Source organism: Mastomys coucha, unplaced genomic scaffold (genome assembly GCF_008632895.1).
Source record: "Mastomys coucha isolate ucsf_1 unplaced genomic scaffold, UCSF_Mcou_1 pScaffold21, whole genome shotgun sequence".
Taxonomy (NCBI): Eukaryota; Metazoa; Chordata; class Mammalia; order Rodentia; family Muridae; genus Mastomys; species Mastomys coucha.
The window spans coordinates 187,238,269-187,259,657 of NW_022196904.1; the positions used below are offsets into that span (position 1 = coordinate 187,238,269).

The 21,389-nt window shown below is 46.6% G+C and overlaps 1 protein-coding gene across 49 annotated transcripts in view; it reads left to right on the top strand.

Annotated features, from left to right (window-relative positions):
* Tcf7l2 (transcription factor 7 like 2) overlaps positions 1–21,389 on the top strand; it is a 192,959-nt gene that overhangs the window by 61,635 nt on the left and 109,935 nt on the right. For all 49 annotated transcript variants that reach the window (XM_031390735.1, XM_031390737.1, XM_031390742.1 and 46 more), the window contains one exon: positions 13,241–13,342. In XM_031390735.1, the coding sequence (XP_031246595.1) occupies positions 13,241–13,342 (102 nt within the window). The remainder of the gene's footprint in view (positions 1–13,240; positions 13,343–21,389) is intronic.

Here is a 21,389-nt window from a genome sequence, read left to right on the forward strand (position 1 = left end):
GCAAGTGTTCTGTCCCCTTGGGGCACTGTGCAGTGTCTCTATCTAGTAGTTACTATGTAGATGATTTAGCATCTTGCAGTAACTCCAGGGATTTTCTGATGGTGCTGATTACATTAATTGAAATATAATAGCTAGCTAATAATATAATAGCTGGCATTTATGGAACACTCACCAAACACCAGACCCCTTGCCAAGCCTTTGATTTCTACGAGATCCCCAAGAGATGGCTACTTGTTTGTGTTCTCATTCTACGGACAAGGAAACCTCTGCTTCCCCGCCTTTACATGGTCACCTTCAGTGTTGTCCTCTCTTAAAGAATCCAGCTCTTCTGAATGGCAGCATTTGGCACATGTTAGAGTAGATATTCAGTCAGTGATTTTTGGTGAGCGGATGGGATCTGCCTCTGAGTGCCTGCAAGCTCCTGGGCTCCTCCTTTATGCTTTAGATTCCTAACAGTGAGTCCAATTAATCCGGGTGCAGAAGCGGGGTGGGGGTGGGCGTGAGAGGGTTCAGTGGCCCAGGAGCAAGGAGACAGTGCGGTGGTGGTGGTGAGAGCTGGACTCCTGGGGTGTTCCTGGGCACACAGAACTGTGCTGAGGCAGCATTTCTCCTCTCCGTTAGTGGTCATGTGTGACCCCTGTGCCCCTGTGTTTGCAGTGAGTCTGGATGCACTCTGGAGGGCCTGTAGGTTGGGATGGTGATAACTCACTTGGAGCCCAGTAGGCAAGACACTGGCTGTGCTTGCCATTTCAGCAGCTGGGACCTCATTAAACTTCACAAGCTGAGTGGGGCTTTGTCACTCAGGTGACCAGGGGAACTTAGAAAGTGCTGAACTCCCCAGGCAAAGCCCATGTCTGAGACAGAATGAGAGAGGGGAGGTGAGACCTCTTAGAAGTAACTAAAGGGTTACTTTCTGACCTGCCCATGTGCATGTGGGCAAGAGTGTTGGGTTGTCAGCCGGTCTGTTACTCAGGTGCGCAACTTGAGTAGCCTGACCACTTTCTATATGTGCATACCAAATGAATATTTCTCCCAGATGTGAGAGTGTGCTCATGAACCTGGCTCATGCCTCATGGAGGGGCAGGTAGACTGCTCTTTCGTAACACCCGTGAGTGAGCTCTGTTCCCACACACACTTCTGTTACAGTGAGGGTCCAGAAGCTAGCCAAAGTGAAGCTATGTGTCCAGGGCCCTAAAAGTACTAACCATACACCCTAGATTCCTCATACCCTTGAGCTCGTGTGGGCCACTATTCTGCTGTGTTACCTGAGACAGAATTAGGGAGCCCCCACCCCAATTCCTCATTGCTGGAGGTGGAACCAGAGCCTATGTATAGTCCCAATTAGGGCAGTTTTAACTTATATATTTTTTAATCAGAATGTTCCTTCTGCAACTTTATGTCAGTCAGTTCTATGATGGAGAAGGGATTGGTGTGTGTGTGTGTGTGTGTGTGTGTGTGTGTGTGTGTGTGGTTTGGACTGAAGGAGAGAGCTCAGGAGCCATGTTGTATAGTTAAAAAGATAGGTGTTAGGCCAAGTCATCTTTGGCCTGAGCCCCTCTATGTCTTTGTTTTTGGGATCCCCTGGGAGTTCTGAAAGCACAGGAGGCCAGATTCTATGGTCACGGCTAGTTGGTGTTCCAGTGAAGACCCCAGGAGGGAGGAAATAACCAGTCTGGATGCTGTCGGGTTTGATTCTGCCTGTCCAGAGGACATACCGGTGAGCTAAGTGTTCAGATGGCCACTGCCCCTTTCTCAGATAAGTTCTTTTAAAGACTCAAGCCATAAAGACTCAGGAGCAGAGAGATGTCCACCCCTACCACAGGAGAAGATGAAGCTGGATAGCCCAGTGCCAGCTCTTCTCCGACTTCCGCTGGGGCTTGTTCTCTGGGGGAAGCCGGCATGTGCTGTGTGTTCCTCCCATGTCTTGGTTATTCCTGGAAGTTTCTGTCCTTGTTGATCATGTGTCAGCCATGTGCTGCCCCCTCTTTGAAAGTCACACTTAACAACAGCTGGGGCGATCCTTATCTCCTTGTTATAAGATCCATTGTTCTGCCCTCTGCTCCTAGGCACATACTAGCTCCGCTGTGTATACAATTAAACAATCCTGAACAACCCTGCATGTCTCAAGTGCCTGGAATCTCCCAGTGTTTCAGAGGCAACTTGAAAATGAGCAGAACTGTATTTCCTTTTCCCAATGAGCTTATTGTGCTTGAAATATCTCCTGCTAGTTTATGAAGGAAAGCCACAGGCTGGGGGCCCAAGGGCACTTCTGGCTGCAGCCCGTAACTCAGTCCCCACCTCTGCCCCTTTGCCCTGTTAAGTCTGCCCCCAGATTCTCTGTCTGCTCCTAGGGCATAGCCCTGCTTTCTAGGGACAGCACTAGCCTGCATGAGCTGGCTTGGGGCTCATCCTCATGGACTGGTAGGAAGGAGTTTAGAGTGTGGACTTCCTAAAATGACTGCCATCGGGGCAGCCAGGTCTGTAGGCAGATAGAAGCGTGTGGGCAGAGGGAGCCATCGTGAGGTGGGGACAGAAGCCCGCCTTCATCTTTAACTGTGTCCGATGGACAATTGAGACATTCAGTTTACGCCTGAGAGCAGAGTGGGCCAGGATGGCCTAGCTGACCTGGTAGACCTCCCAGATGAAGCTCACAGGAGAAGCAAATAGAGCTGGGGATTACCAGCCAGGGGAACAACTGGGGCCGAGTCCTGGGAGAGAATGTTTATTTCCTTGCTCTCTAGGAGGGATTTGGAAAGAGCAGTAATCCTGGGTTAGGAGTAATTTGTTACAGCAAGATGATACTTGAGTGGCAGGCAGCTCTGGCTGAGGCAGCAGAGATGAGCAGGCAGGGGGGTCGAGGGGCCTGCAGAAGGTCAGACATGTCCACCCTGACCCGGGACTTCTTCCTCCCAGGGCAAAATTAACCAGAGGCGCTGCTGACCCCAGGCTCCAGGGTGTAGGGTTGGGAAGCATCCTTGCTACAAGCCTGTCACAGCTAGAAACAGGCAATAAAAGTTTGGAAGGGGAGACCTCCTTGGAGCCACTGACCCCTTTCAGATGTGACAAGGGGAGAAACTTGCAGAAGAGATAGCATCTGAGGTTGCGAAGTCAGCTGGAGCGGGAAGCTGGGATTGGGTTGCCTGCACTGGGTTCCGTTGCAGGCTGGCTGTAGTGAGTTGATTCTCTCTCTCACTGAAGGGTTCAGGCTGTCTTTTGTCATGGGGAACTGGGAGATAGAGTAAGGGAGGGGCCTCTACTTGGAAAAGTTCTGCTTTGAGTGCCCCTAGCCACAGAGAAAGGAAGGAATTAAGAAAAGTTTCCATTTTAAAAAAAGAATTCGGCAGCAACCAAATGGCTTAAAAATTGAAATTAAAATCTCAGGCTATTGAGACCCTATCACGCAGTGTCTCTACCTCCCAGGTCCACCTCAAGAGATCTGTGGTTTTTAAATCTCCTGGATAGTCGGAGGGAAAAAAAGCCCTCTAAACTGTAATTGTCTGCACTATGTGAAATTCCCCTTTATTTCATTTCTGTGGTTTGTTTAAGGTTTTTAATTTTTTTTACATGGACTGATTGATTGTGTGCTCACCTGTGAGTGTCTGTAGGTCAGAGGACAAGCTGTGGGAGTCAGTTACTCCTCTGGGGTTCTGGGGGTCAAACCCTAGGGTCAGGCATGGTCCCAGGGCTTTAGTCCATCCAGCCATCTTGCTGACTCATCCTCTATGGGAGGAAGCTGGAGAGTGGTTTCACACCCATTTCCAGATGGAGGAGCGGAGGTGCAGATGGTCAGCCTGGCCTGTGGAGTGCACAGGTGAATGACCCCTGGTTCTGTTGACTTGACCATTCCTCCAGGATGTTAGCCATGTGCCCTTCAGCCCTTCAGCCCTTCAGCCTTTTAGCCTAGCAGCTATTAACTTCCCTTCCCCTTCAACAGCATCTCTCATGCACGGTAGACTGTTCCCCTCCCAGAGACTCAGCCTATCACAGTCCCATTTGGAAGCGGCTTAGTTCTTAAGGACCTTTACTGATTCCTTCCTGTCCCACCTTTGATATGATATGGCATGGAAGGTGGGAGGGTGTCTCTTGACAGACAATGAGATAGTCAACAAATGATGAGGTGCCTTTCCTTAAAGTCATTTTAAGTTGAGATATTATTTTGATATTAAATTGAGATGCCATATATTAAATAAATTAAATAGATGCGTGTGCATCTATTTAAAGCACACAGTTCAGGGCTGATGAGATCACTAAGCAGGTAAGAGCCGTTGCTGCCCTTGGAGAAGACCAGAGTTTGACTTCTACCACCTGTGACACATAGCTCACAACCACCTATAACTCCAGCCCCAGGGAATCAGGTACCCTCTTCTGGCCTCTGTGGGTACCTTCCCATGTGCGCAGGCACCCACACACATGCAGATACACACACAGAAATAAAACTTAAAACTTAAGGTGTACAATTAGGTGGTTTTTAGAATACTCGCAGGGTTGTGCATCCAGCAGCACTCTGTTTCTGGGATTTCTCAGTATTCATAAAGAGTCTACACCCTCTTCTTGATTTCCCAGGGTTAGTTTTGAAGCAGTGGTCACTGCTAAGGTTCACTCCAATGAGTGATGGTGCTGGGGACTGCACTGCTGTGACCGAAGCCAACCGCAGGATTTCATTTCACATCTTTTAAGTGAATGTCACAAAAACCGAGCCTAAGGCTGTTAATAAATCTTTGGACACTGGTGTCTGCATATCCCTTTACTCTTGGTTGGTTTCTGTGAGAAGAAACCCCATTTCCCCTCGCTGGTGCTCCCCAGTCCTCTCTCCTTGGCTCCTGAGTGTTTTATATAAATGGAATAATATACACGTCTCCTGCCTTTTTGTCTGTCTTCTTTAGAATAGCATATTAAGTGTCAAGGACCAGCCAGGACTTAGTATGTGTCGGTATGCTGTCTGTTTTTATCACTGAATAACGCTCTGTGCTGTGGTTGTCCCGCACAAGCAGTTTGAGTATTCTAAGAACTGGAAGGGTTGGTGCCTTTTAGTCACAGGGCATCCAAGATGCTGCTCAGCTCCCAGCAGCGCCCACGCTTGCTCCATAGGCGTCCCCGTGTCTTCCAGTTTGTTTTCTGGTCTGCAGATGGCCTGTGTCTCCCTTGGCATGTTGTAGAGACACAGGTGGTAACTCAGACATTGCAATTAACTTGACTGTTCTTGGCCTTTTTTATAAGTAATAAAAATCGTGGTGGCTACAACTGGTTGATTTTTAAAGGAGAGACTGTAAATGTTTTCTGCCTAAAGGAGACCGGAGTCTGGTGTGGCTCTTCATGGGAGGTTCCTGCAGGGGCTTGCAGGCAGGAGACCAGTTCATCGCCAGCTGGGGGTCTCAAGGGACAATCTGTGTGGCACTGGCTGGAGGCTGTAGACCAGTGACCTGGGAGAGCCCCTGTCCTCTAACGTGGATCAGGAATGGGGTACTTGAAACAGGACTAACATCCACGTCTCTTCTCTCTGGTTGGGGCTTGGTGGGCAAAGCTCCAGCAGGGTAGGCAGAGGTAAGTTGAGAGATGAGCCTGGATGGAGTGGAGGATGTTGGTGGCCCTGCGTAATGTCTGACCTGTGACTTGTGGCAGTCTAGATCCCATCCGATTGGCCGAGCTTCCTTCTTGTACAAATGTTAGGTCTACATACTCTTCTTGATTTCCGAGGGTTGGTTTTGAAGCAGTGGTCACGGCTAAGGTTCACTCCAATGAGTGATGGTGCTGGGGACTGCACTGCTGTGACAGAAGCCAACCGCAGGATTTCATCTCACACCTTTTAAGTGAATGACACAAAAACCAAGGCTAAGGCTGTTAATAAATTTTTGGACACTGGTGTCTGCATATCCCCTTTTCTCTTGGTTGGTTTCTCTGAGAAGTAAAGCCGTCTTACCGACATCTGTGTGGTTCAATGCCTTGTTTAGCTTTAGAGAATGCTCAGCCTTCAGGCTGGGGTTTCCTCTCCTCAGTGCTCTATAGTGTGTTTATTACATTGAATCCCAAACCAGAAGTCACCAATGTCGGCAAATAAAGCCTTTAAAAAAAAATAGAGCCACCATGGGTTATTTTCAGTCGAACCAGCTCTGGAGTTTGTAACCAGTGGTTCTCAACCTGTGGATTGTGACCCCCTTGGGAGTTGCAAATCAGATATTTACATTACAATTTATAACAGTAGCAAAATTACAGTTATGAAGTAGTCATGATGATAATTTTATGGTTGGGGGTCACCACACCATGAGGAACTGTGTTAAGGGGTCACAGCATTAGGAAGGTTGAGAGCCCCCATCCTATACCTTCTGAGTGTGCAGAAGCAATGGCCACATGGGCCGTGTAGTAACATCCTGCAACATTCTGATGGGACTTCTGTGATGTGCCACTACTTTCAGTCTTAGTATAACTGGTAGAAAATGTATATGGAACATTGTATAAACTTAATTTTGTCACAAGTTTTCAAAGTTTACCACTGTAGACAAATTGAGAGTCCTCAACTACCAGGAAAAAACTGTTTGTTTGTAGGAAATAGGCTAAATTTTCTCTCCTCCATTTCCAAGAAATGAGGAAAGGTTAGAAAGGGTCATGCAGACTTACTTGTGAGCAGGGTGTGCGTGCGTGCATGCGTGTGTGTGTGTGTGTGTGTGTGTGTGTGTGTGTGTGTGTGTGTGTATGTGTGTGTGTTGCTTCTTATAACTTGAACTCCTGGAGAGGCCCAGCGATCGTCTCTATTGGGAGGGGGGTAAGTAGCTTCTGGTGGCCTTGTCTTTCGTAAGGGTCGGTCCGTCTTACGTTACTGCTGTCTGTCCCGTGCTGCCTGTGTCCAGGGGAGTCCGCTGTCACTTTGCTGCTTGGAAGGGAAGAGTGCGTGATTTTGGCTCCCGTGGGCCATGGGTGACCCTTCCCGTTAGGGTGTGTCTGACTTTCCATTTCGTTAGAAACAAGACATCTGCAACTTCCTGGCCTTGGCGCCTTAGGAGATCTCGTCTCTGGCGATCCATCAGGGATCCACTGCGAAGACTGATCCAGCTAATTTGCTTTCGTGAGAAATGGTTTTCCTAGTCAGAGTCAGCTCTGGTTGAGGAGACAAGTGTCTGCTCCCACTTGTCTTTTCCTGAGGGCCGACTGTGGAAGAGGTAATGTCTCCTTCAGTGTGTGTGTGTGTGCGCGCGCGCGCGCATCTGTGCACAGCGCCCATGGAGACGAGAGGTCAAACTCAGCACAGCGCCCATGGAGATGAGGTCAAACTCGGGTGTTTTCCTCGGAACTCAGCCACCATTTTTTTTTTTCAGACAAGGTCTCTTCCTGGCCTGTAACTTGCTAAATAGGTCAGGATAGTTGGCCAGTGCACCTTGGGGCACAGTGTTTCCCTCCCCCAGCACTGGAATTGCAAGCTCCTCCCACCATTTTCGGCTTTCCCACCATGTTCTGCTTTCCCACCATGCTCTGCTTTCCCACCATGCTCTGCTTTCCCACCATGCTTTGCTCTCTATGTGAGCTCTCGGGATTAAACTCCAGTCCTTGCATTTGCAAGGCTGACACTTTACTAAACTGAGTCACCTCCCTAACGTCTAGTTTCACCTTCTTTGAACAGAATGTTTCTGCACTGTCCCTCTGCCTTGTTTTGTGTAAGCTCACGGCTAATGTCATCTGCTGATCTGCTGGCAGCAGGCAGAGTAGGCGCCGCGTGGGCTTCATTCCAGCTTTGTCATATGGGAAAGTGCAGGAGAAAGAAGATTCTAGAAAGTTGATTTCAAAGCTCTGAGATAATTTCTCTGTGCCCCAAGGACAGTCCACCTCTTGTTCTCTTGGGGATGATCTGAAGTCACGTGACACAGCACCTTTGCAAAGTGATGATGAGTCTTTTCCAGTCAGAATTGTTCAGAGCTTTATAGAATGTCCACCTTGGACGGGAGAGGCAGTCATTTTGGAGGAGTGGTCTAGCATGTGGCTGGGTGCCTTGGACAGAGGGCCCAGGGTCTCACTATGTATTTCTGGCTGTCTGCAACTCACTATGTAGACCAGGCTGGCCTCACTTCAGAGATTCACATAGGATTAAAGGTGTGAGGCAGCATATCTAGCTCAGATTCTTTTAAAATCCTCAAAACTTGAGTCTGGCATTGGCATTTGAATCTAACCTGTTGCCTCTGAGCCACTGAACACACTTTCTTACATGACTGTATTTGAATGTCCAGACCAAAGACTTATATGGGGATAGTATTCATTCGGACATAACTTCTATAGCCTTCCTATACCCAACTCTCTAAGCCAGAATGACTGTGCAGGCTGGAGCGCTCAGTTGGCTTGCACCTGTGTTCAGATGACTGGGAAGTGAAAGCGAGATTTTTTTTTTTTTTTTTTTTTTTTTTTTTTTTTTTTTTTTTTTTGGTTTTTTGATTTTTTGAGACAGGGTTTCTCTTTGTAGCCCTGGCTGTCCTAGAGCTCACTCTGTAGACCAGACTGGCCTCGAACTCAGAAATCCGCCTGCCTCTGCCTCCCAAGTGCTGACCACGGCCCAGCAAAGGCAACACTTTTACTTAATGAATTAATTTTTTTCACTTTGAGTTTTGTTATTTTTTTTAATTGCTCAAGTAATCAAGAGAAATCTTAACTGGCATCTATGTCAGGGGGCTCAGATGCCAGGGGAATCTGAGGTGCTCTCTGACCTTCACGCCTGTACTCACGTGCACATATTCCCCACCGTCTAAAACAAAAGACCAGTAGAAGACTAGTACAGAAGACTAGTACCCTGCTCCAAATACAGGCGGTTCAGATACCACTGTCTTTTTAACACAGTTATTAAGTGCTTGCCGCCATAATGTGACATAACATGTCCCCACTTGGCTGGGGGGGGGCAGATGCTTTCACCTCACCATGGTGGGCTTGATCATGGACCACAGAGCCTAAGATGTTTACCATTTAGTACTTTGTAGAAGACATTTTCAAGCCTTGTCCTGGATAAATAAGGAGGGTGGGGTGCAGTCTCCATTTCCATTCCATCTGTGAGACCAGAGAAGGAATGGAAGAGCCGGGAAGCAGCTGGTGTTTAATTACAAATGAGAATTTCCCCGACAACTTCCTTGTCATTGGCATTGTGTTTTGGGTCCTTTTGTTTGTTTAGGAATGTCCAGCTATAAAGTGAGAGATCCCAATGGTGGGGGGTCCTGGAGGATACGGGTGATTTGTGGCTGTAACCCCCAGACCTTCTGTTGGAAGCCCTTCCCCCTCTTTTCCCGTCTCCCATTTATCAGGGAAATGGAAGAAGGAAGGAATTTAGAGATGCTTACACTTTTTTTTTCTCCTGTGTGCAGACTTCTGTGTGTGCTGATTTCCTGGTAAATTTGTATGAGGTGTGTGGTGTATACATGTGGGTGCCTGTTTTTGTGTGTATTTGTATGGGGCGTGTGTGTATACATGTGTGTGTACATTTCTCTGTGTATGGGGTTTGTGTATGTGAGTATGTGTGTAGATGTTGAAATTAGAGGTTGACTTTAGGTGTCTATCTCAAGCACTCTCCACTGTGCTGTTATTATTTGGCATGGGATGTCAGACCAAACTTGAGTTCTGGGATTTCTCAGACTCTCTGGGCACTGAGGTCCCAGCACTCACTTTACAGGTGTGCCCTACCTTTTAGGTTTTTGGGGCCGGAACTTAGGTCTTTATACTTGCAAGGCTGATGGAGGTATCTCCTGGCTCTCCCTTTTCGTTAACAAGTCTGCAGACTTTTGAGTTGCTCCAGTTCCCCTCAGGACCTTGACACTGCATGTGTACCCTAAGTCTTTGCACACAGGTCCCAGCTTAATCTGAGATCCTGCAGACATATTGTAAAACATGACTTGGAGGAGGGCCTAATGGGCCACGATCAGGACATTATTATTAAACAAAAGATGAAAAACGCTTAAGTCAGGATGGACTTATTAGTAGAATTATTTTTTTTTTTGACTAAATGAAAGCTGAGCAGACCCCATTTCAACAGTTCTCAAGGTAGGAATTCCCTCAGCCCCGTTTGATTGCCGTTTGTTGAAAAGTGTAATGTTTTTGTAGGCAATTCATAATTTCCATGCGGAGAGTCTTAAGAGGAAGTGAGCAGGAGCCTGCCTTTGTTTTTCTTATACCATGGTGGAGACATTTTGTTTCCTCAAAGGATATAAAATTGCATTGGAGCTGTTGGGCAGGTGAGACTGTTCAACGGCTCTGTGAGTCTGCGATGCCACTGAACGCCTTTAGGATTCAGCAGAATAGCATTTCTCATGGCTTAATGTCTCTGGGAGGGAGAGGTTTCCCTCTCTGCTCTAACTGTGCCTAATTCCCTTCTTCTCCCCTTCATTTGTTTATCTTTCTTGTTAACCAGCACCAGTGGGGGAATATGAAGGAACTGGGGAGCTTCAATTTTGGAAGAAACTAAGAACGTCTTTTAAAATAAAAATCCCAACCTAGTACTTGCTTTCCCAAAAGGAACCCTGCCACCTCACACTCTGGCTATGGAGCATGGATTTGTGGATGCCTCGCTATTCAGTGGTATCAGGTTGCGCCCAAAAGGAGCATTTGAGGCTGTCATTGAGGAGTCCCTGCCAGTCAGCAGGACCAGGGGCTGTCCTCCACCATCTGGATTTGGTTAGCTCTCTCTGGGCAGCAGGGGTGACTCTCATTTCCTCCAGCCAGTAATGTTATATAGGCAGTGGTCCTGGGCTGCCCTGACATAATTGAAAATTATGGGTATTGTAGGCTCAGGGCGCTGAAATGTAGGCTCATAAAAATATGTGGTGCAGGTAGCCTATGGAGATCGGACATGGAACACAATGACGCTTTTATGTACACTAGGAATTAGGAGTCTCCGCTGATACCGCGTTCTGAGCTTGACAGCTCTTGGGTGGGTTCCTCAGGGCAAGTCTACCACCTTAAACCATGCCTGAATGTTCTAATTCAATAGAGCTGGCATCAGGATGCAATCAGACCTCCTTGCAGATGGTCAAAGATGAAAACTTACCCATTCATCAGACCCTCCCACTGGTGTGTTGCAGGAGGCATGGGCGTGGCTGTCCGGCTCTGCAGACTTTCTGAGACGTGTGTGGGTTCTTGTGAGGCGGAGAGGTAGTGTTGGCCAGTGTTCATTTTTGGTTGGCCTCAAGGAAATGACTCTATTGAGTGGTTTTGACCAATGTGGCCCCTGTAGTTATGTGGCAAGTGTGAATGGGAAAAGCCAGGGCGAGGCAGGCAAAATAGCTTCCCAGAGCCTTGTGGCTGGAGACGGAGCTGGGGGGACCCTGGAAACTGGCTTCAGTAGGTTTAAACTTGGGGTTATCCTGGCTCCAGTTCAGAAGAGGTTTAGTTGTAAGGGATGAACGGGGGAGGGCTTGCTAGGATTCAGGGCCTGGAATCTATCCTGGTGTCCTTCAATATGTGAGTAGACTACTCTCTCATGGCAAATATGGCTTCCCCTTTAACTAACACAATGGCTAGAGGTTGGTGGAAACAGATCCCGTGGAAGATCTTGTCAGGCTACCCACAAGCTAAAACTTTGATGCTGGGGCTTCTAGGTAGAAACCTCGAGCTGTAGAGGATGAAGCCACCTTGTGTGGCTCTAGGCAGGAGACACAGGTGACGCTTCTGTTGGAAGCTGGTGGGCTTTCCGCCTGAAGCATGGCCACATTTGGTTTTAATTTGCCAGATAGGCATGTCTTTGAGGAATCATGCTCTCATTTACCATACCTTTGACTTCTCTGTTCCTCCAGGGAGTTTGAGCTCAGCCTCTTCCTGGACTGTCCTTTGCTGGCTTCTCTCTCTCTCTAGAAATCTTTCGGAATTATCTACATCTACTCTGGGCAGTGTTTTCTCTCAGAGTCTGCCTGGGCTCTGCTGCCCACATTCCACTTCCACCTGTCTGTGTGCCTCCCAAGGTTGAGCTTCCCAAGGGCAGCGTCTGTGTGCCTTGTTGTCAGCTTGAAGACCAAACACAAAGCAAGCTTCTGTAGTGGTCATTAAGTACAGAATTCTGGGGCTTGGTAGGTAAAGGTACTTGCCACCAAGCCTGATGGGTGAGTTTGGTTCCTAGAAGGAGAGAACGGACCCCGGCAAGTTGTCCTCTGATCTCCACATGTGACCATGATGTCCCTCAACACACGAGTGCAATCATTTTTAGGATGAATATTGAGATGAGACATTTTGCTTCGAGTCTCTGGAATGATGACGCTTGTTCTTTAGCTGCCTCTCAGTGTTGCGGATACTTAATCACACGATACTTAATCACACGTCGTTTGGAATCTGAAAGCCTCCGACAGGGGTGCCTGCAGGCGCCCCATCCTGTTTCCTTGGTGAAACTGTGCTTATCCAGGAAAGTCTGGCATCCTTTGAGTCTTCAGAGCATCTCTGGACTCATCCCACTGCTTCACGTCAGTTTCCCTACCTGTCAAACTAAAGAAGGAATTAGGCCAATTGATGTCTCAGCACCCCCGACAGCCGCTCTGTCAGTGCAGCATTGGTGGCTAGCTTTGTGTTCCTCTCCTGCTCCAGAGAAAGGCAAGGGGGACACACTGTCTTGTTCCTTTATTTCTCTCTCCTGCTAATGCTCTCCACCTTGCAGAATTCCACCGTTCTTTTGAGATGACCACATTGGTCGCACCGTGCCCTGGGTGTGCCTCTGCTGCCTAGAAGTGCTTTTAGTTTGCCAGGCTTTGGGTTGGTTGAGGAATGCTGTGCTTGGTCATGACTGAGCGCACTCTGCTGTGTGAAGGTGGTGAAGGATGATGGCGTTTTAAAGACGAAGGCCCCCAAAAGAGCACATTTGGTCTTCTAGGCCCCTTGGGCCTGGGGTTCTGTTTGCTTTCTGCCTTTGCCCTCTCTTTTCTTCCCACTCCCCTCCAATCCCCTCAGTCTCCTCCATTGTCTGCTCATCCTCCCTCACTCTTCTCATGCCTTCCGTGACTCCCCTCTGAACAAGGCAGTGCTACTGAGCCCCCTTTTCCTGGAGCCACCCTGTGACTGAACCTGCAAAGACAAGACTGGGCTTGTCAGTAATGTTAATTTTCTGCATTTAGTCTTTTGGCTCTAAGGAAAACGTACCCATGCCTCTTCCTTTGTTGCATGTGTTCAGATTTATTTATTTATTTATTATTTATTTATTATTTCTTTACTTACTTTCTGATGTAAATAGTGCATAATGCTTACTCCTTAGGTGGGCTAGTTTGCAGGCTGTCCTTCCCTGGATTAATTGTTTCTTTGCTTCTAGTATCTTCAGATGAAATGGCCACTGCTCGATGTCCAAGCAGGAACCCTCCAGAGCAGACAAGCGCTCAAGGATGCCCGCTCACCGTCGCCAGCACACATCGTGGTGAGTGACCTCTCAGTGACAGCCACCCCTTTGTTGGGGGTAAAGAATCCTTTGATGATACAAGCTCACATTTGTCAGTTCTTGAGCGATGGTTTTCGGAGACTAGCTGTGGACATGGTCTGTCTGAGAAGCTTTTCCTTCTCTGGGACTCCGCGACTGGACCGCGGCGATCGTCATGAGGAAGTGCCCTGAGCCTTCTTTCCCCCACTCTCCTCTATGTTCTGGGTTAGAAGCTAGACTTGTGGGCGTCCGTTAATAGGATACATCCTTCCTGGTTTCAGGGGGAAACTAGAGATGGTACTGAAGCAGTTGTTTAGGAAAAAAAAATTCATTTTAGGAGAAGTGAAGCAGAGGCGAGGATGAGAAAAAAGAGGGTTCTTGGTCTGAAATTTTCTATCCACCCTGTTTCTCCTGATATGCACTAGAAAGCAATGTTTTTCATGAGGATTGATAATCTTGATCAGGGCTGGCTGACTGGAAATCTAGAGTAGTAATGAATTTAGAAAGGTCCAAATTAAACATAATCCATGTACCCACAGCTTTGAAAGCCTGTGGGCTGCACACAGAAAACATTTGTTTTTTCTGAGAGACTACCCCATCAAGTATGTGTCAACATATATTTTTAATGCGCTTTCCTAGAGTATCGTAGGCTCTGGAAGTTTATAAATTAGCCTCTTGAGAAGGTAGCTCAGCCTTATTAGAATATCCATTTCCTTCTATATATTTATATCATGAGCTGGACTTCAGACTTTTGAAATAATTAATGAAAGACATATTTTTATAATGAATTCATGACAGGTAGAATTATGCAAAGCAGGAGATAATTCATACATTTTTTATTTACGTTATCACAAAATGTTACCCATTAGTATGTTTGGCCTCTACATTACTCAGAATCTCTAAAAATTGCAAAATAATTTAAAGTAGAAAATCTTAAGATGCATTTTGTCAAATTTCAGGCTGCCTCCTGATTTGGTAGCTTGGTGTAATTGACTATATATTATTTAGCAGGCCAGGCCTCAGTTGTATGTGTGTGTATCAGAACATAATTTATTTCTGTAAAACCACATTTGGAACCTTGATTGGTGGAAATGTCTTAACTTCTCATGGTATAAATAAGGCATGTAGGAAGAAGGCTGACATGTGCTAGACGCTTCTTCACTCTTCCAACCCCACAATTAAACGGATGCTTGTAATTATGTACGCTCCTGAGATGTCAGGACTCTAGGGCTGGAGTCGATAGCTTAGATCGTCTTAGGCCCAATCTGCTTTCAGAAGAGGAGAGTGAGTGAGCAAGGTCCAGAGAGGCCTTAAGCGAGTTGCCCAACGTCACACACCGAGGTAGCAGCTCGAGCAGAGGCTGGATCCAGCACTTTGCTTCCTTTCTGGGCCCTTCTAGTACATTCTCTTCTGTGAGAGGTGAGAGTAGTGCTCGTGGCTGACTCTGTTTTGTTTACTGTGAGCTGGCTCACCATTGGGGACAGTGACAGCGTGTCATGTAAAGACATTGCTGGCTTAGGGTGCTAATTCAGGTTTCTCTGGAAAATCAAATGTCATGTTAAGAGAATCTTAGCACACATGGTTACAGGGTCCTAGAGTATAAGGTGAGGCTCACTTTTTCCTGTGCAGTATATTTCCCAACATCTGCCCAGGCTTTGAAATTTCTCTCCCCTGGAGACGCTTTCTGGAAGTTTTACCTACAGGGAAGGAAGGGTGTAACCTCTGCAGACTCTAACAGAGTGTGTACAGCCAGTCCCTGTGGTAGTGCAAGATCACGGGCTATAGCAGTGCTGAGCAAGACCCTCACAAAAGTGTGAGTTGTCACAATTGTCCCCTCCTGTCCTTTGTAAATCCCATGAGAGCAGTTGCCACACTGGGGTCATCAGCCCTATTTTCTTGTGTGGAAACTGACAACCTGTAGGTGGTGGGAAAGCAGACTTGGCAGAAGCAGCATGGGCCTTGGCAAGGGACTCAGCGGGGGACGAGGTGCCTTCCCCTACTGTTTCTAGAAGGCGCATGCACCATGGCCACCACTCGGGAGTACACGCATCACCTTTGAGGTGGGCACTTCTGTCCAGAGAAGCCATGGCTGGTAATGGTCACACCATCTTGTTTGCTAACTACTGTGTCCTTAGGAACCTGGAAACTAGCCATGTGGTAGAGGTTATAGGCTTGTGGAGGAAGGTGGGCCTTGGGAGCTGACGGGGAGGGAAAAAGCTGTGAGTTCAGGCCAAAGGAGACCACATTTGGAAAACGTGAATTATCTTCTCACTGGACATGGAGTTATGCTGTCAACCTAAACCAACCACCCATCCCACAGTGGGAACAGTGTCTGAGTTGGCCCAGGAAGCTTTGTGAAGTGTGGCTCATGCATCATTTGGGTTTCTGTACAGTGAGTGGCTAAGGGGTCTGGTTCATGTTCAGATTTGGCGGTGGATGGCTTTCCCAGAGACCAGGGCCTCTTCCTCATGCCTTGTTTTCCATTCTGTTCAAGAAAGTGTCATCACATCACGGCACATCACCAGACGCATTTCAAAACTGTCTTCTACGCATTGTTTCCTAATTTCTCCGAAGTTTGGATTATCGTAACTTGTGGGCTAAGCTGTTTCTAAATTACTTCTGATGTTTCACTGTAAAAATAAAGAAGTGTTTGGGGTTTGTTGTCAGTCATTGAGGTTATGACTGTCACAGATTTCTAAGAAAGCAGCTTGCTCCAGGACTGCCACTTGAAAGAGAGTCCTCCCTTTGGAAATTTAAAGTATTTTTCCTGAACATATTGAGATTTTTTTTCTCGATGGAGTAGAAGGTTTCTGTGTCATATGAAATTAATGTGTGGGGGGTTGGAGAGATGGATTAGCAGTTAAAAGCATTCATTTACTGATCTGTCAGAGGACCAGAATTGGCCTGCCAGCACCCACCTTTGGCGGCTCCAACCTGCCTGCAACTTCTAGCTCCAAGATGTCTCATATCCACTTTTGGCCTCAACAGGCATCTGCACACACATTGCTTACATACACACACACACACACACACAACTTTAAAGACTTGGTTGTGAAATAGATGTTGATGAGGATTCAGTTTACCTAACCATGTGTTTGTTCGTTCATTCATTCATTCATTCATTCATTTCCTGGTGCTGAGGTTAGAACCTGGGGCTTTGCTCAAGCCAAGCAAACATTCTGCTACTGAGGCACAACCTGGCCCTTTCCAATAATATTTACATTGACTTGATCGAGGAATCAGCCTTTACCTCAGTCTTCCCCCATACCCTCTACCTAGTACCCAACCCACTGATCTCTCTCTCTGTCTCTCTCTGTCTCTGTCTCTGTCTCTGTCTCTCTCTCTCTCTCTCTCACTCTCTCTCTCTCTCCCCTCTCATTCCATTTTCTAATGTGTTCCTTTTTACATTCTCTGACATTTCTGAAATGTGTATTCTAATCCTTTCCCCTCTCACACATTGGAGGAGGAGCTGCAGGGCTGTACTGGGTGGTAGTGTCTTGTGCAAGGCTTGGCAGACAGCCGCCAGCTGCTGGTAAGCTGTGGGGTTAGGGCTTGCTCCCTGGGTACCACCCCAGGTGCCTTTGCTAGACAAAGGCCTTCATTTAACTTCCTTTGTACCCAGAAGAAAAAGACTCTAGACCCAAAATGGTGGTATTTTGGTATAGCATGTGTCTTACAACCCAGCAAAAAGGCTTCAAAAGTTTTTACAATTTTATCTTGGGGGTTTCCTTTTGAAGTCAGTGTGGAGTTTTACCTTGGGGTAGATTTTTCCTGTTTCTCTGTCTTGGGTGTTTTGTTGTGTAATGAGCATCGAAGAGTGGGATGGAAAAGCAGACTGAATCCTGACAAGGAAACAGTGCTGGTGTTCTCTCTTCCTCCCTCCTCCCTCCTCCCTCCTCCTTCCTTCCTTCCTTCCTTCCTTCCTTCCTTCCTTCCTTCCTTCCTTCCTTTCTTTCTTTCTTTCTTTCTTTCTTTCTTTCTTTCTTTCTTTCTTTCTGTTGCTTAAATGCTGATGGCAAGTGGAAACCTTGCAAGACACAGCCTAGCCAGCAGGACTTCTGACAGTGCCTCCCCTCTGTGCTGAGGATTTCCAAAGGACACCGGGCCCAAGGCACCAGGAGCTTTTGTTTCTGCAGGGTGCAGGAGGACCTACTCATTGTTAATTTAAACATGGCCTTGAGAGTATTCTCTTAAATACATGTGAAGGATTCCAACTTTTTTTTTTAATGTTCCCATGTTTATGGGAACTTTTAAATGCTAGGGGGCTCTGTGATAGTAAGATGTTGAGGCTAGCAAAAAATGTGGTGCCCTCACCTGGGAAGGTCGCCCTAGGCACCATGTGCCTGAATATTTAAGAGAGGATGATTAGAGGATGGTTAAAGGACACACTTGAATAGGAGTGGTGACTTCGCACATTCTGTGGCATGGTAGGCTGATGACGATTGACGTGGTTTAATTGGGTATTTCAAAGTAGCTAGTCTAGAAGATTCTAAACGTTCTCATCTGTATGGGCATGCATTAAAGGAACGGCAAGTGAAAGAATGAGTTTTTGAGGGACTAAGCTGAGCCTGTCCACAGTATACATGTATGGAAACATCCTGCCTCAAGCCATACATTTCTACATTTGTACATTTATTTAGTTGTCCACAATAATTAAAAGTACTACAACTGGGATTTGAAGCACTGTCGGAAGATGGCGTATGGAGGTATAGAGCATCTGAAAGAGGAGAAGCTATGGTAGGTGGAAGGGGACAAAAATGTGTGTAGGTCGTGCAGGAAAGAATTGGTGTTGAAAGAAACAGAGAGAACCTGGCTAGGGTAGAGACACTGGCATTGTGACATCTAGTCTGTAAGGGACTAAGGAGGGTTTGGCAGTTGTGTTACGCTGCAGGCCCTGGGAACAGTGGACATAGGCAGATTTGGATGGAACCAGAGTGGACTACCACCAGATTAGAGAGAAAGGATAGGTGAGAATGCCCTTCACTGGATGAGGCAGGTTTAGGACGGAATAACGCCCTCTCTCTCTCTCTCTCTCTCTCTCTCTCTCTCTCTCTCTCTCCCCCAAACCCAACACCCTCTTTTCTTTAGAATTCCCCCATTTATATCTTATTCATATCATCTGTGAATGACAGATCTTAGCCTATTTAAGGATAAGAATTGCTCATATTTTAATTGAACCTTTCTGCCTCTAAAGGAAGGGAAAACATTTATTTTTATTTCGTGTGCATTGGTGTTTTGCTTGCATGTCCGTTTGTGTGAACTTGTCGGATCCCTTGCAGCTGGAGCTGCAGACACTTGTGAGCTGCACTGTGAGTGCTGGACACTGAATCCAGGTCCTCTGGAAGAGCAGCTAGTGCTCGTAACTGCTGAGCCATTGGTCTAAACCCATGAAATAAAATTTAAAAGAATATAGCATTTATAAATAAGTTCATAAACTTGGTATCTATTGTAGACAGCTTGAAAACTGCCCATGGTCTCACATTTTAGAGATATTTCCTTTTAGACTTTTCCCTCTGATTATGTTAGTATTTCTATTTCTTTTTAACACTGTTGCTCCTAACCATGTTCAGTGGCTCCAGCTTCATATTTATTTAAAACACAAATTACTAAAGTCAGTAAGTACTTATTCATGTCATTACAATTTTTAAGGTCTTTAAGGACCCATAGGGGGAAGTCCTTAATGTGATCTGCCCTGATGGGTGCAGTCAGTACCATGTTGATCCTTTATACATCTCTGTCCTACGCCCTGGCCCTTTTCTTTTGGGATAGATATGAAGGAAGAATTTAGAAAAGGAACAGAGGTTTTAAAAATTGCTCGTTTGATACACAGCCATAAATTATCTCCCCGAAAGGTCTCAATTTTGTGCGTGTCACCTTCAGCTACAGAGATGTTAGTGTCAGATTTCAGTAATTAGAATGGTTCTCTGGGGGAACTTAGTGAAAGAAAAGGTTTAAATTTCCCTGGAAAGCTGAACCCTTCACTCCCTTAACTCTGAACCCTTGCTCCAGAACTCAGAGGAGGGGGTTGATCTTGCCAAGGCTTCACCTTTAAGGCTTTCAGGGGCAGCTGCTGCTGCTGCTGCTTCACCAGATCATAGTTTGCCATCTGAGATAATTCACACACAACATCTGCTTTTGCTACCCCAGCAAGCTTAGTTTTTCCAGGGCTATTTCAGAGGCCTTGAGTGTACTCGTAATCTCTGTTAATTACAGTCTCTGATGTAATTACTTCTTTCATCTTTTTTTTTTTTCCTTTTTGAGACAGAATGTTACTATGTAGCCCAGGTTGGCCTCAAATTCTCAATCCTCCTGTTTCCACCTCCCCAGAGCTAGGATTACACGTATAACCTTTGACAAACCACTCTCGTTACAATATTGCTTTTAGAGTTTAGTGGGCAAAGGATGTTTATTTGATGCGGTGCAGGAGTTTGGTCAGTCCTGTGATCCTCTGATTAGGTTATTGGGCAGGCACACCCACTTTTCAGAGAGGCCATTGGCTCCGGTGTGAAAGATATGAGCACAGCCAGTGGGGGAGGGCTGGCAGCCTCAGTTGGCTCTCTGCCATCTCTCAGAGCTGGGTCCTGGTGTGCTTTGGGGCAGAGTCTCTGGCAGATCACTGCTAGCTAGTGTTTCCTGACATTTGTTTCACAGACTTTAATAAGGTTACTGGAAAAAAAAAAGATTCTCTCTTAAAATAGGTTCAGCAAGCTCTGGGTTCTGCAAGGCAAGTAAGTCTCTCACTGGGCTTGGATCTGTGGGTGTGGGGGCATTTCAGACCCCTTCCAGAGGAGGGGTTGCCTCTCTGCAGAGGTCTACTTAGCATAAAGGGACAAGATGGGAACCTTCTTTGTGGAGCTGACTTGGTTTCAGCACCTGCTCTGTTTACTGAGCACAGGAGCCTGTTTTAAATTAACATGGGTCCTGGAGCTCAGCTCATGGTTTGGGTTATGTTTGTCTTTCCAGTAAATAAAACAAAAGTGTTCCTTTGGCACCCATTCACTCCTTCCTGCTTGCCATCTCTTGTCTTGCCGATTAACTCTTGTGTTTGGGGCCTGCCTACTCTCCAACCAGACTGTAAGTTTCTTGAAGCCAAGGAGCCCCATGGTTCATTTCTCTGCATGTGGCTTTCTCCCCTCCTACTGCTGTGCTCAGTTAATTAGGCAGAAAACCAGTTTCTGGAGCTAATTTGGTTTGGACCCAGTGTGACTTCGTCATGACCAGAGTGTTCAGAGGCTCAGTTAGCACATCGATTGTTTGAGCGTACGTAATTTCCCTGCCTGACGTGGCAGTGTGTCTTTGGAGAAACACAATTTGGGGTTATGATATGTGGTAGGGTTTGCCAGTAACTTGATAAGCCATCCTTACACACTCCAGCTTACAGCCAAATATGTCTAATTGCTGAGGCAGCACTCCCATGGAACATGGTTACAGGAAAGCTCCAAAGGCAGGCTGTGGGGCTTTTGCCTCCTAGTTAAGACTCCTGGGATAGAGACCCCTGAGCTTGGCAAAGGGTTCAAATGGGGACTCCAGAAATTGCTTATTCATGGATTGTTGATGTATTGTGCTAAGGCTGTAGTAAGTGTTCATGGGGTTATTTTGTGATTGACTTGTTAATGGTTTGCACATCAAATTATCATCTGTGATACAAAACAATGTGAGAGTCAGTTCTCCCTACCATGTGATTTTGGGGGCTGGAACTCAGATCAGGCTTGCTGGCAAGCTCCTTTATGTACTGAACCATCTCTTGAGCCCTGTATTTTTTATTTATCAAAAACACTCACGTGTAGTTTGTCTGCACGTGTGTGTGTGTGTGTGTGTGTGTGTGTGTGTGTGTGTATGCCCATGCACATGTGAGGATATCAGAGGAGGCTGATATTACGTGTCATGCATTATCATTTCATGCCTTATTCCCTGAGACAGGGCCTCTCACTGACTCTTGAGTGAGCTGGGAGCTCCGGCCATCCTCCTGTCTCTGTTTGCCATGGCCCTGGAGTTATAGATGTGGCCACACCCAAGTTTTTATGTGGAAGGTTTTGTTGAGTTGCAA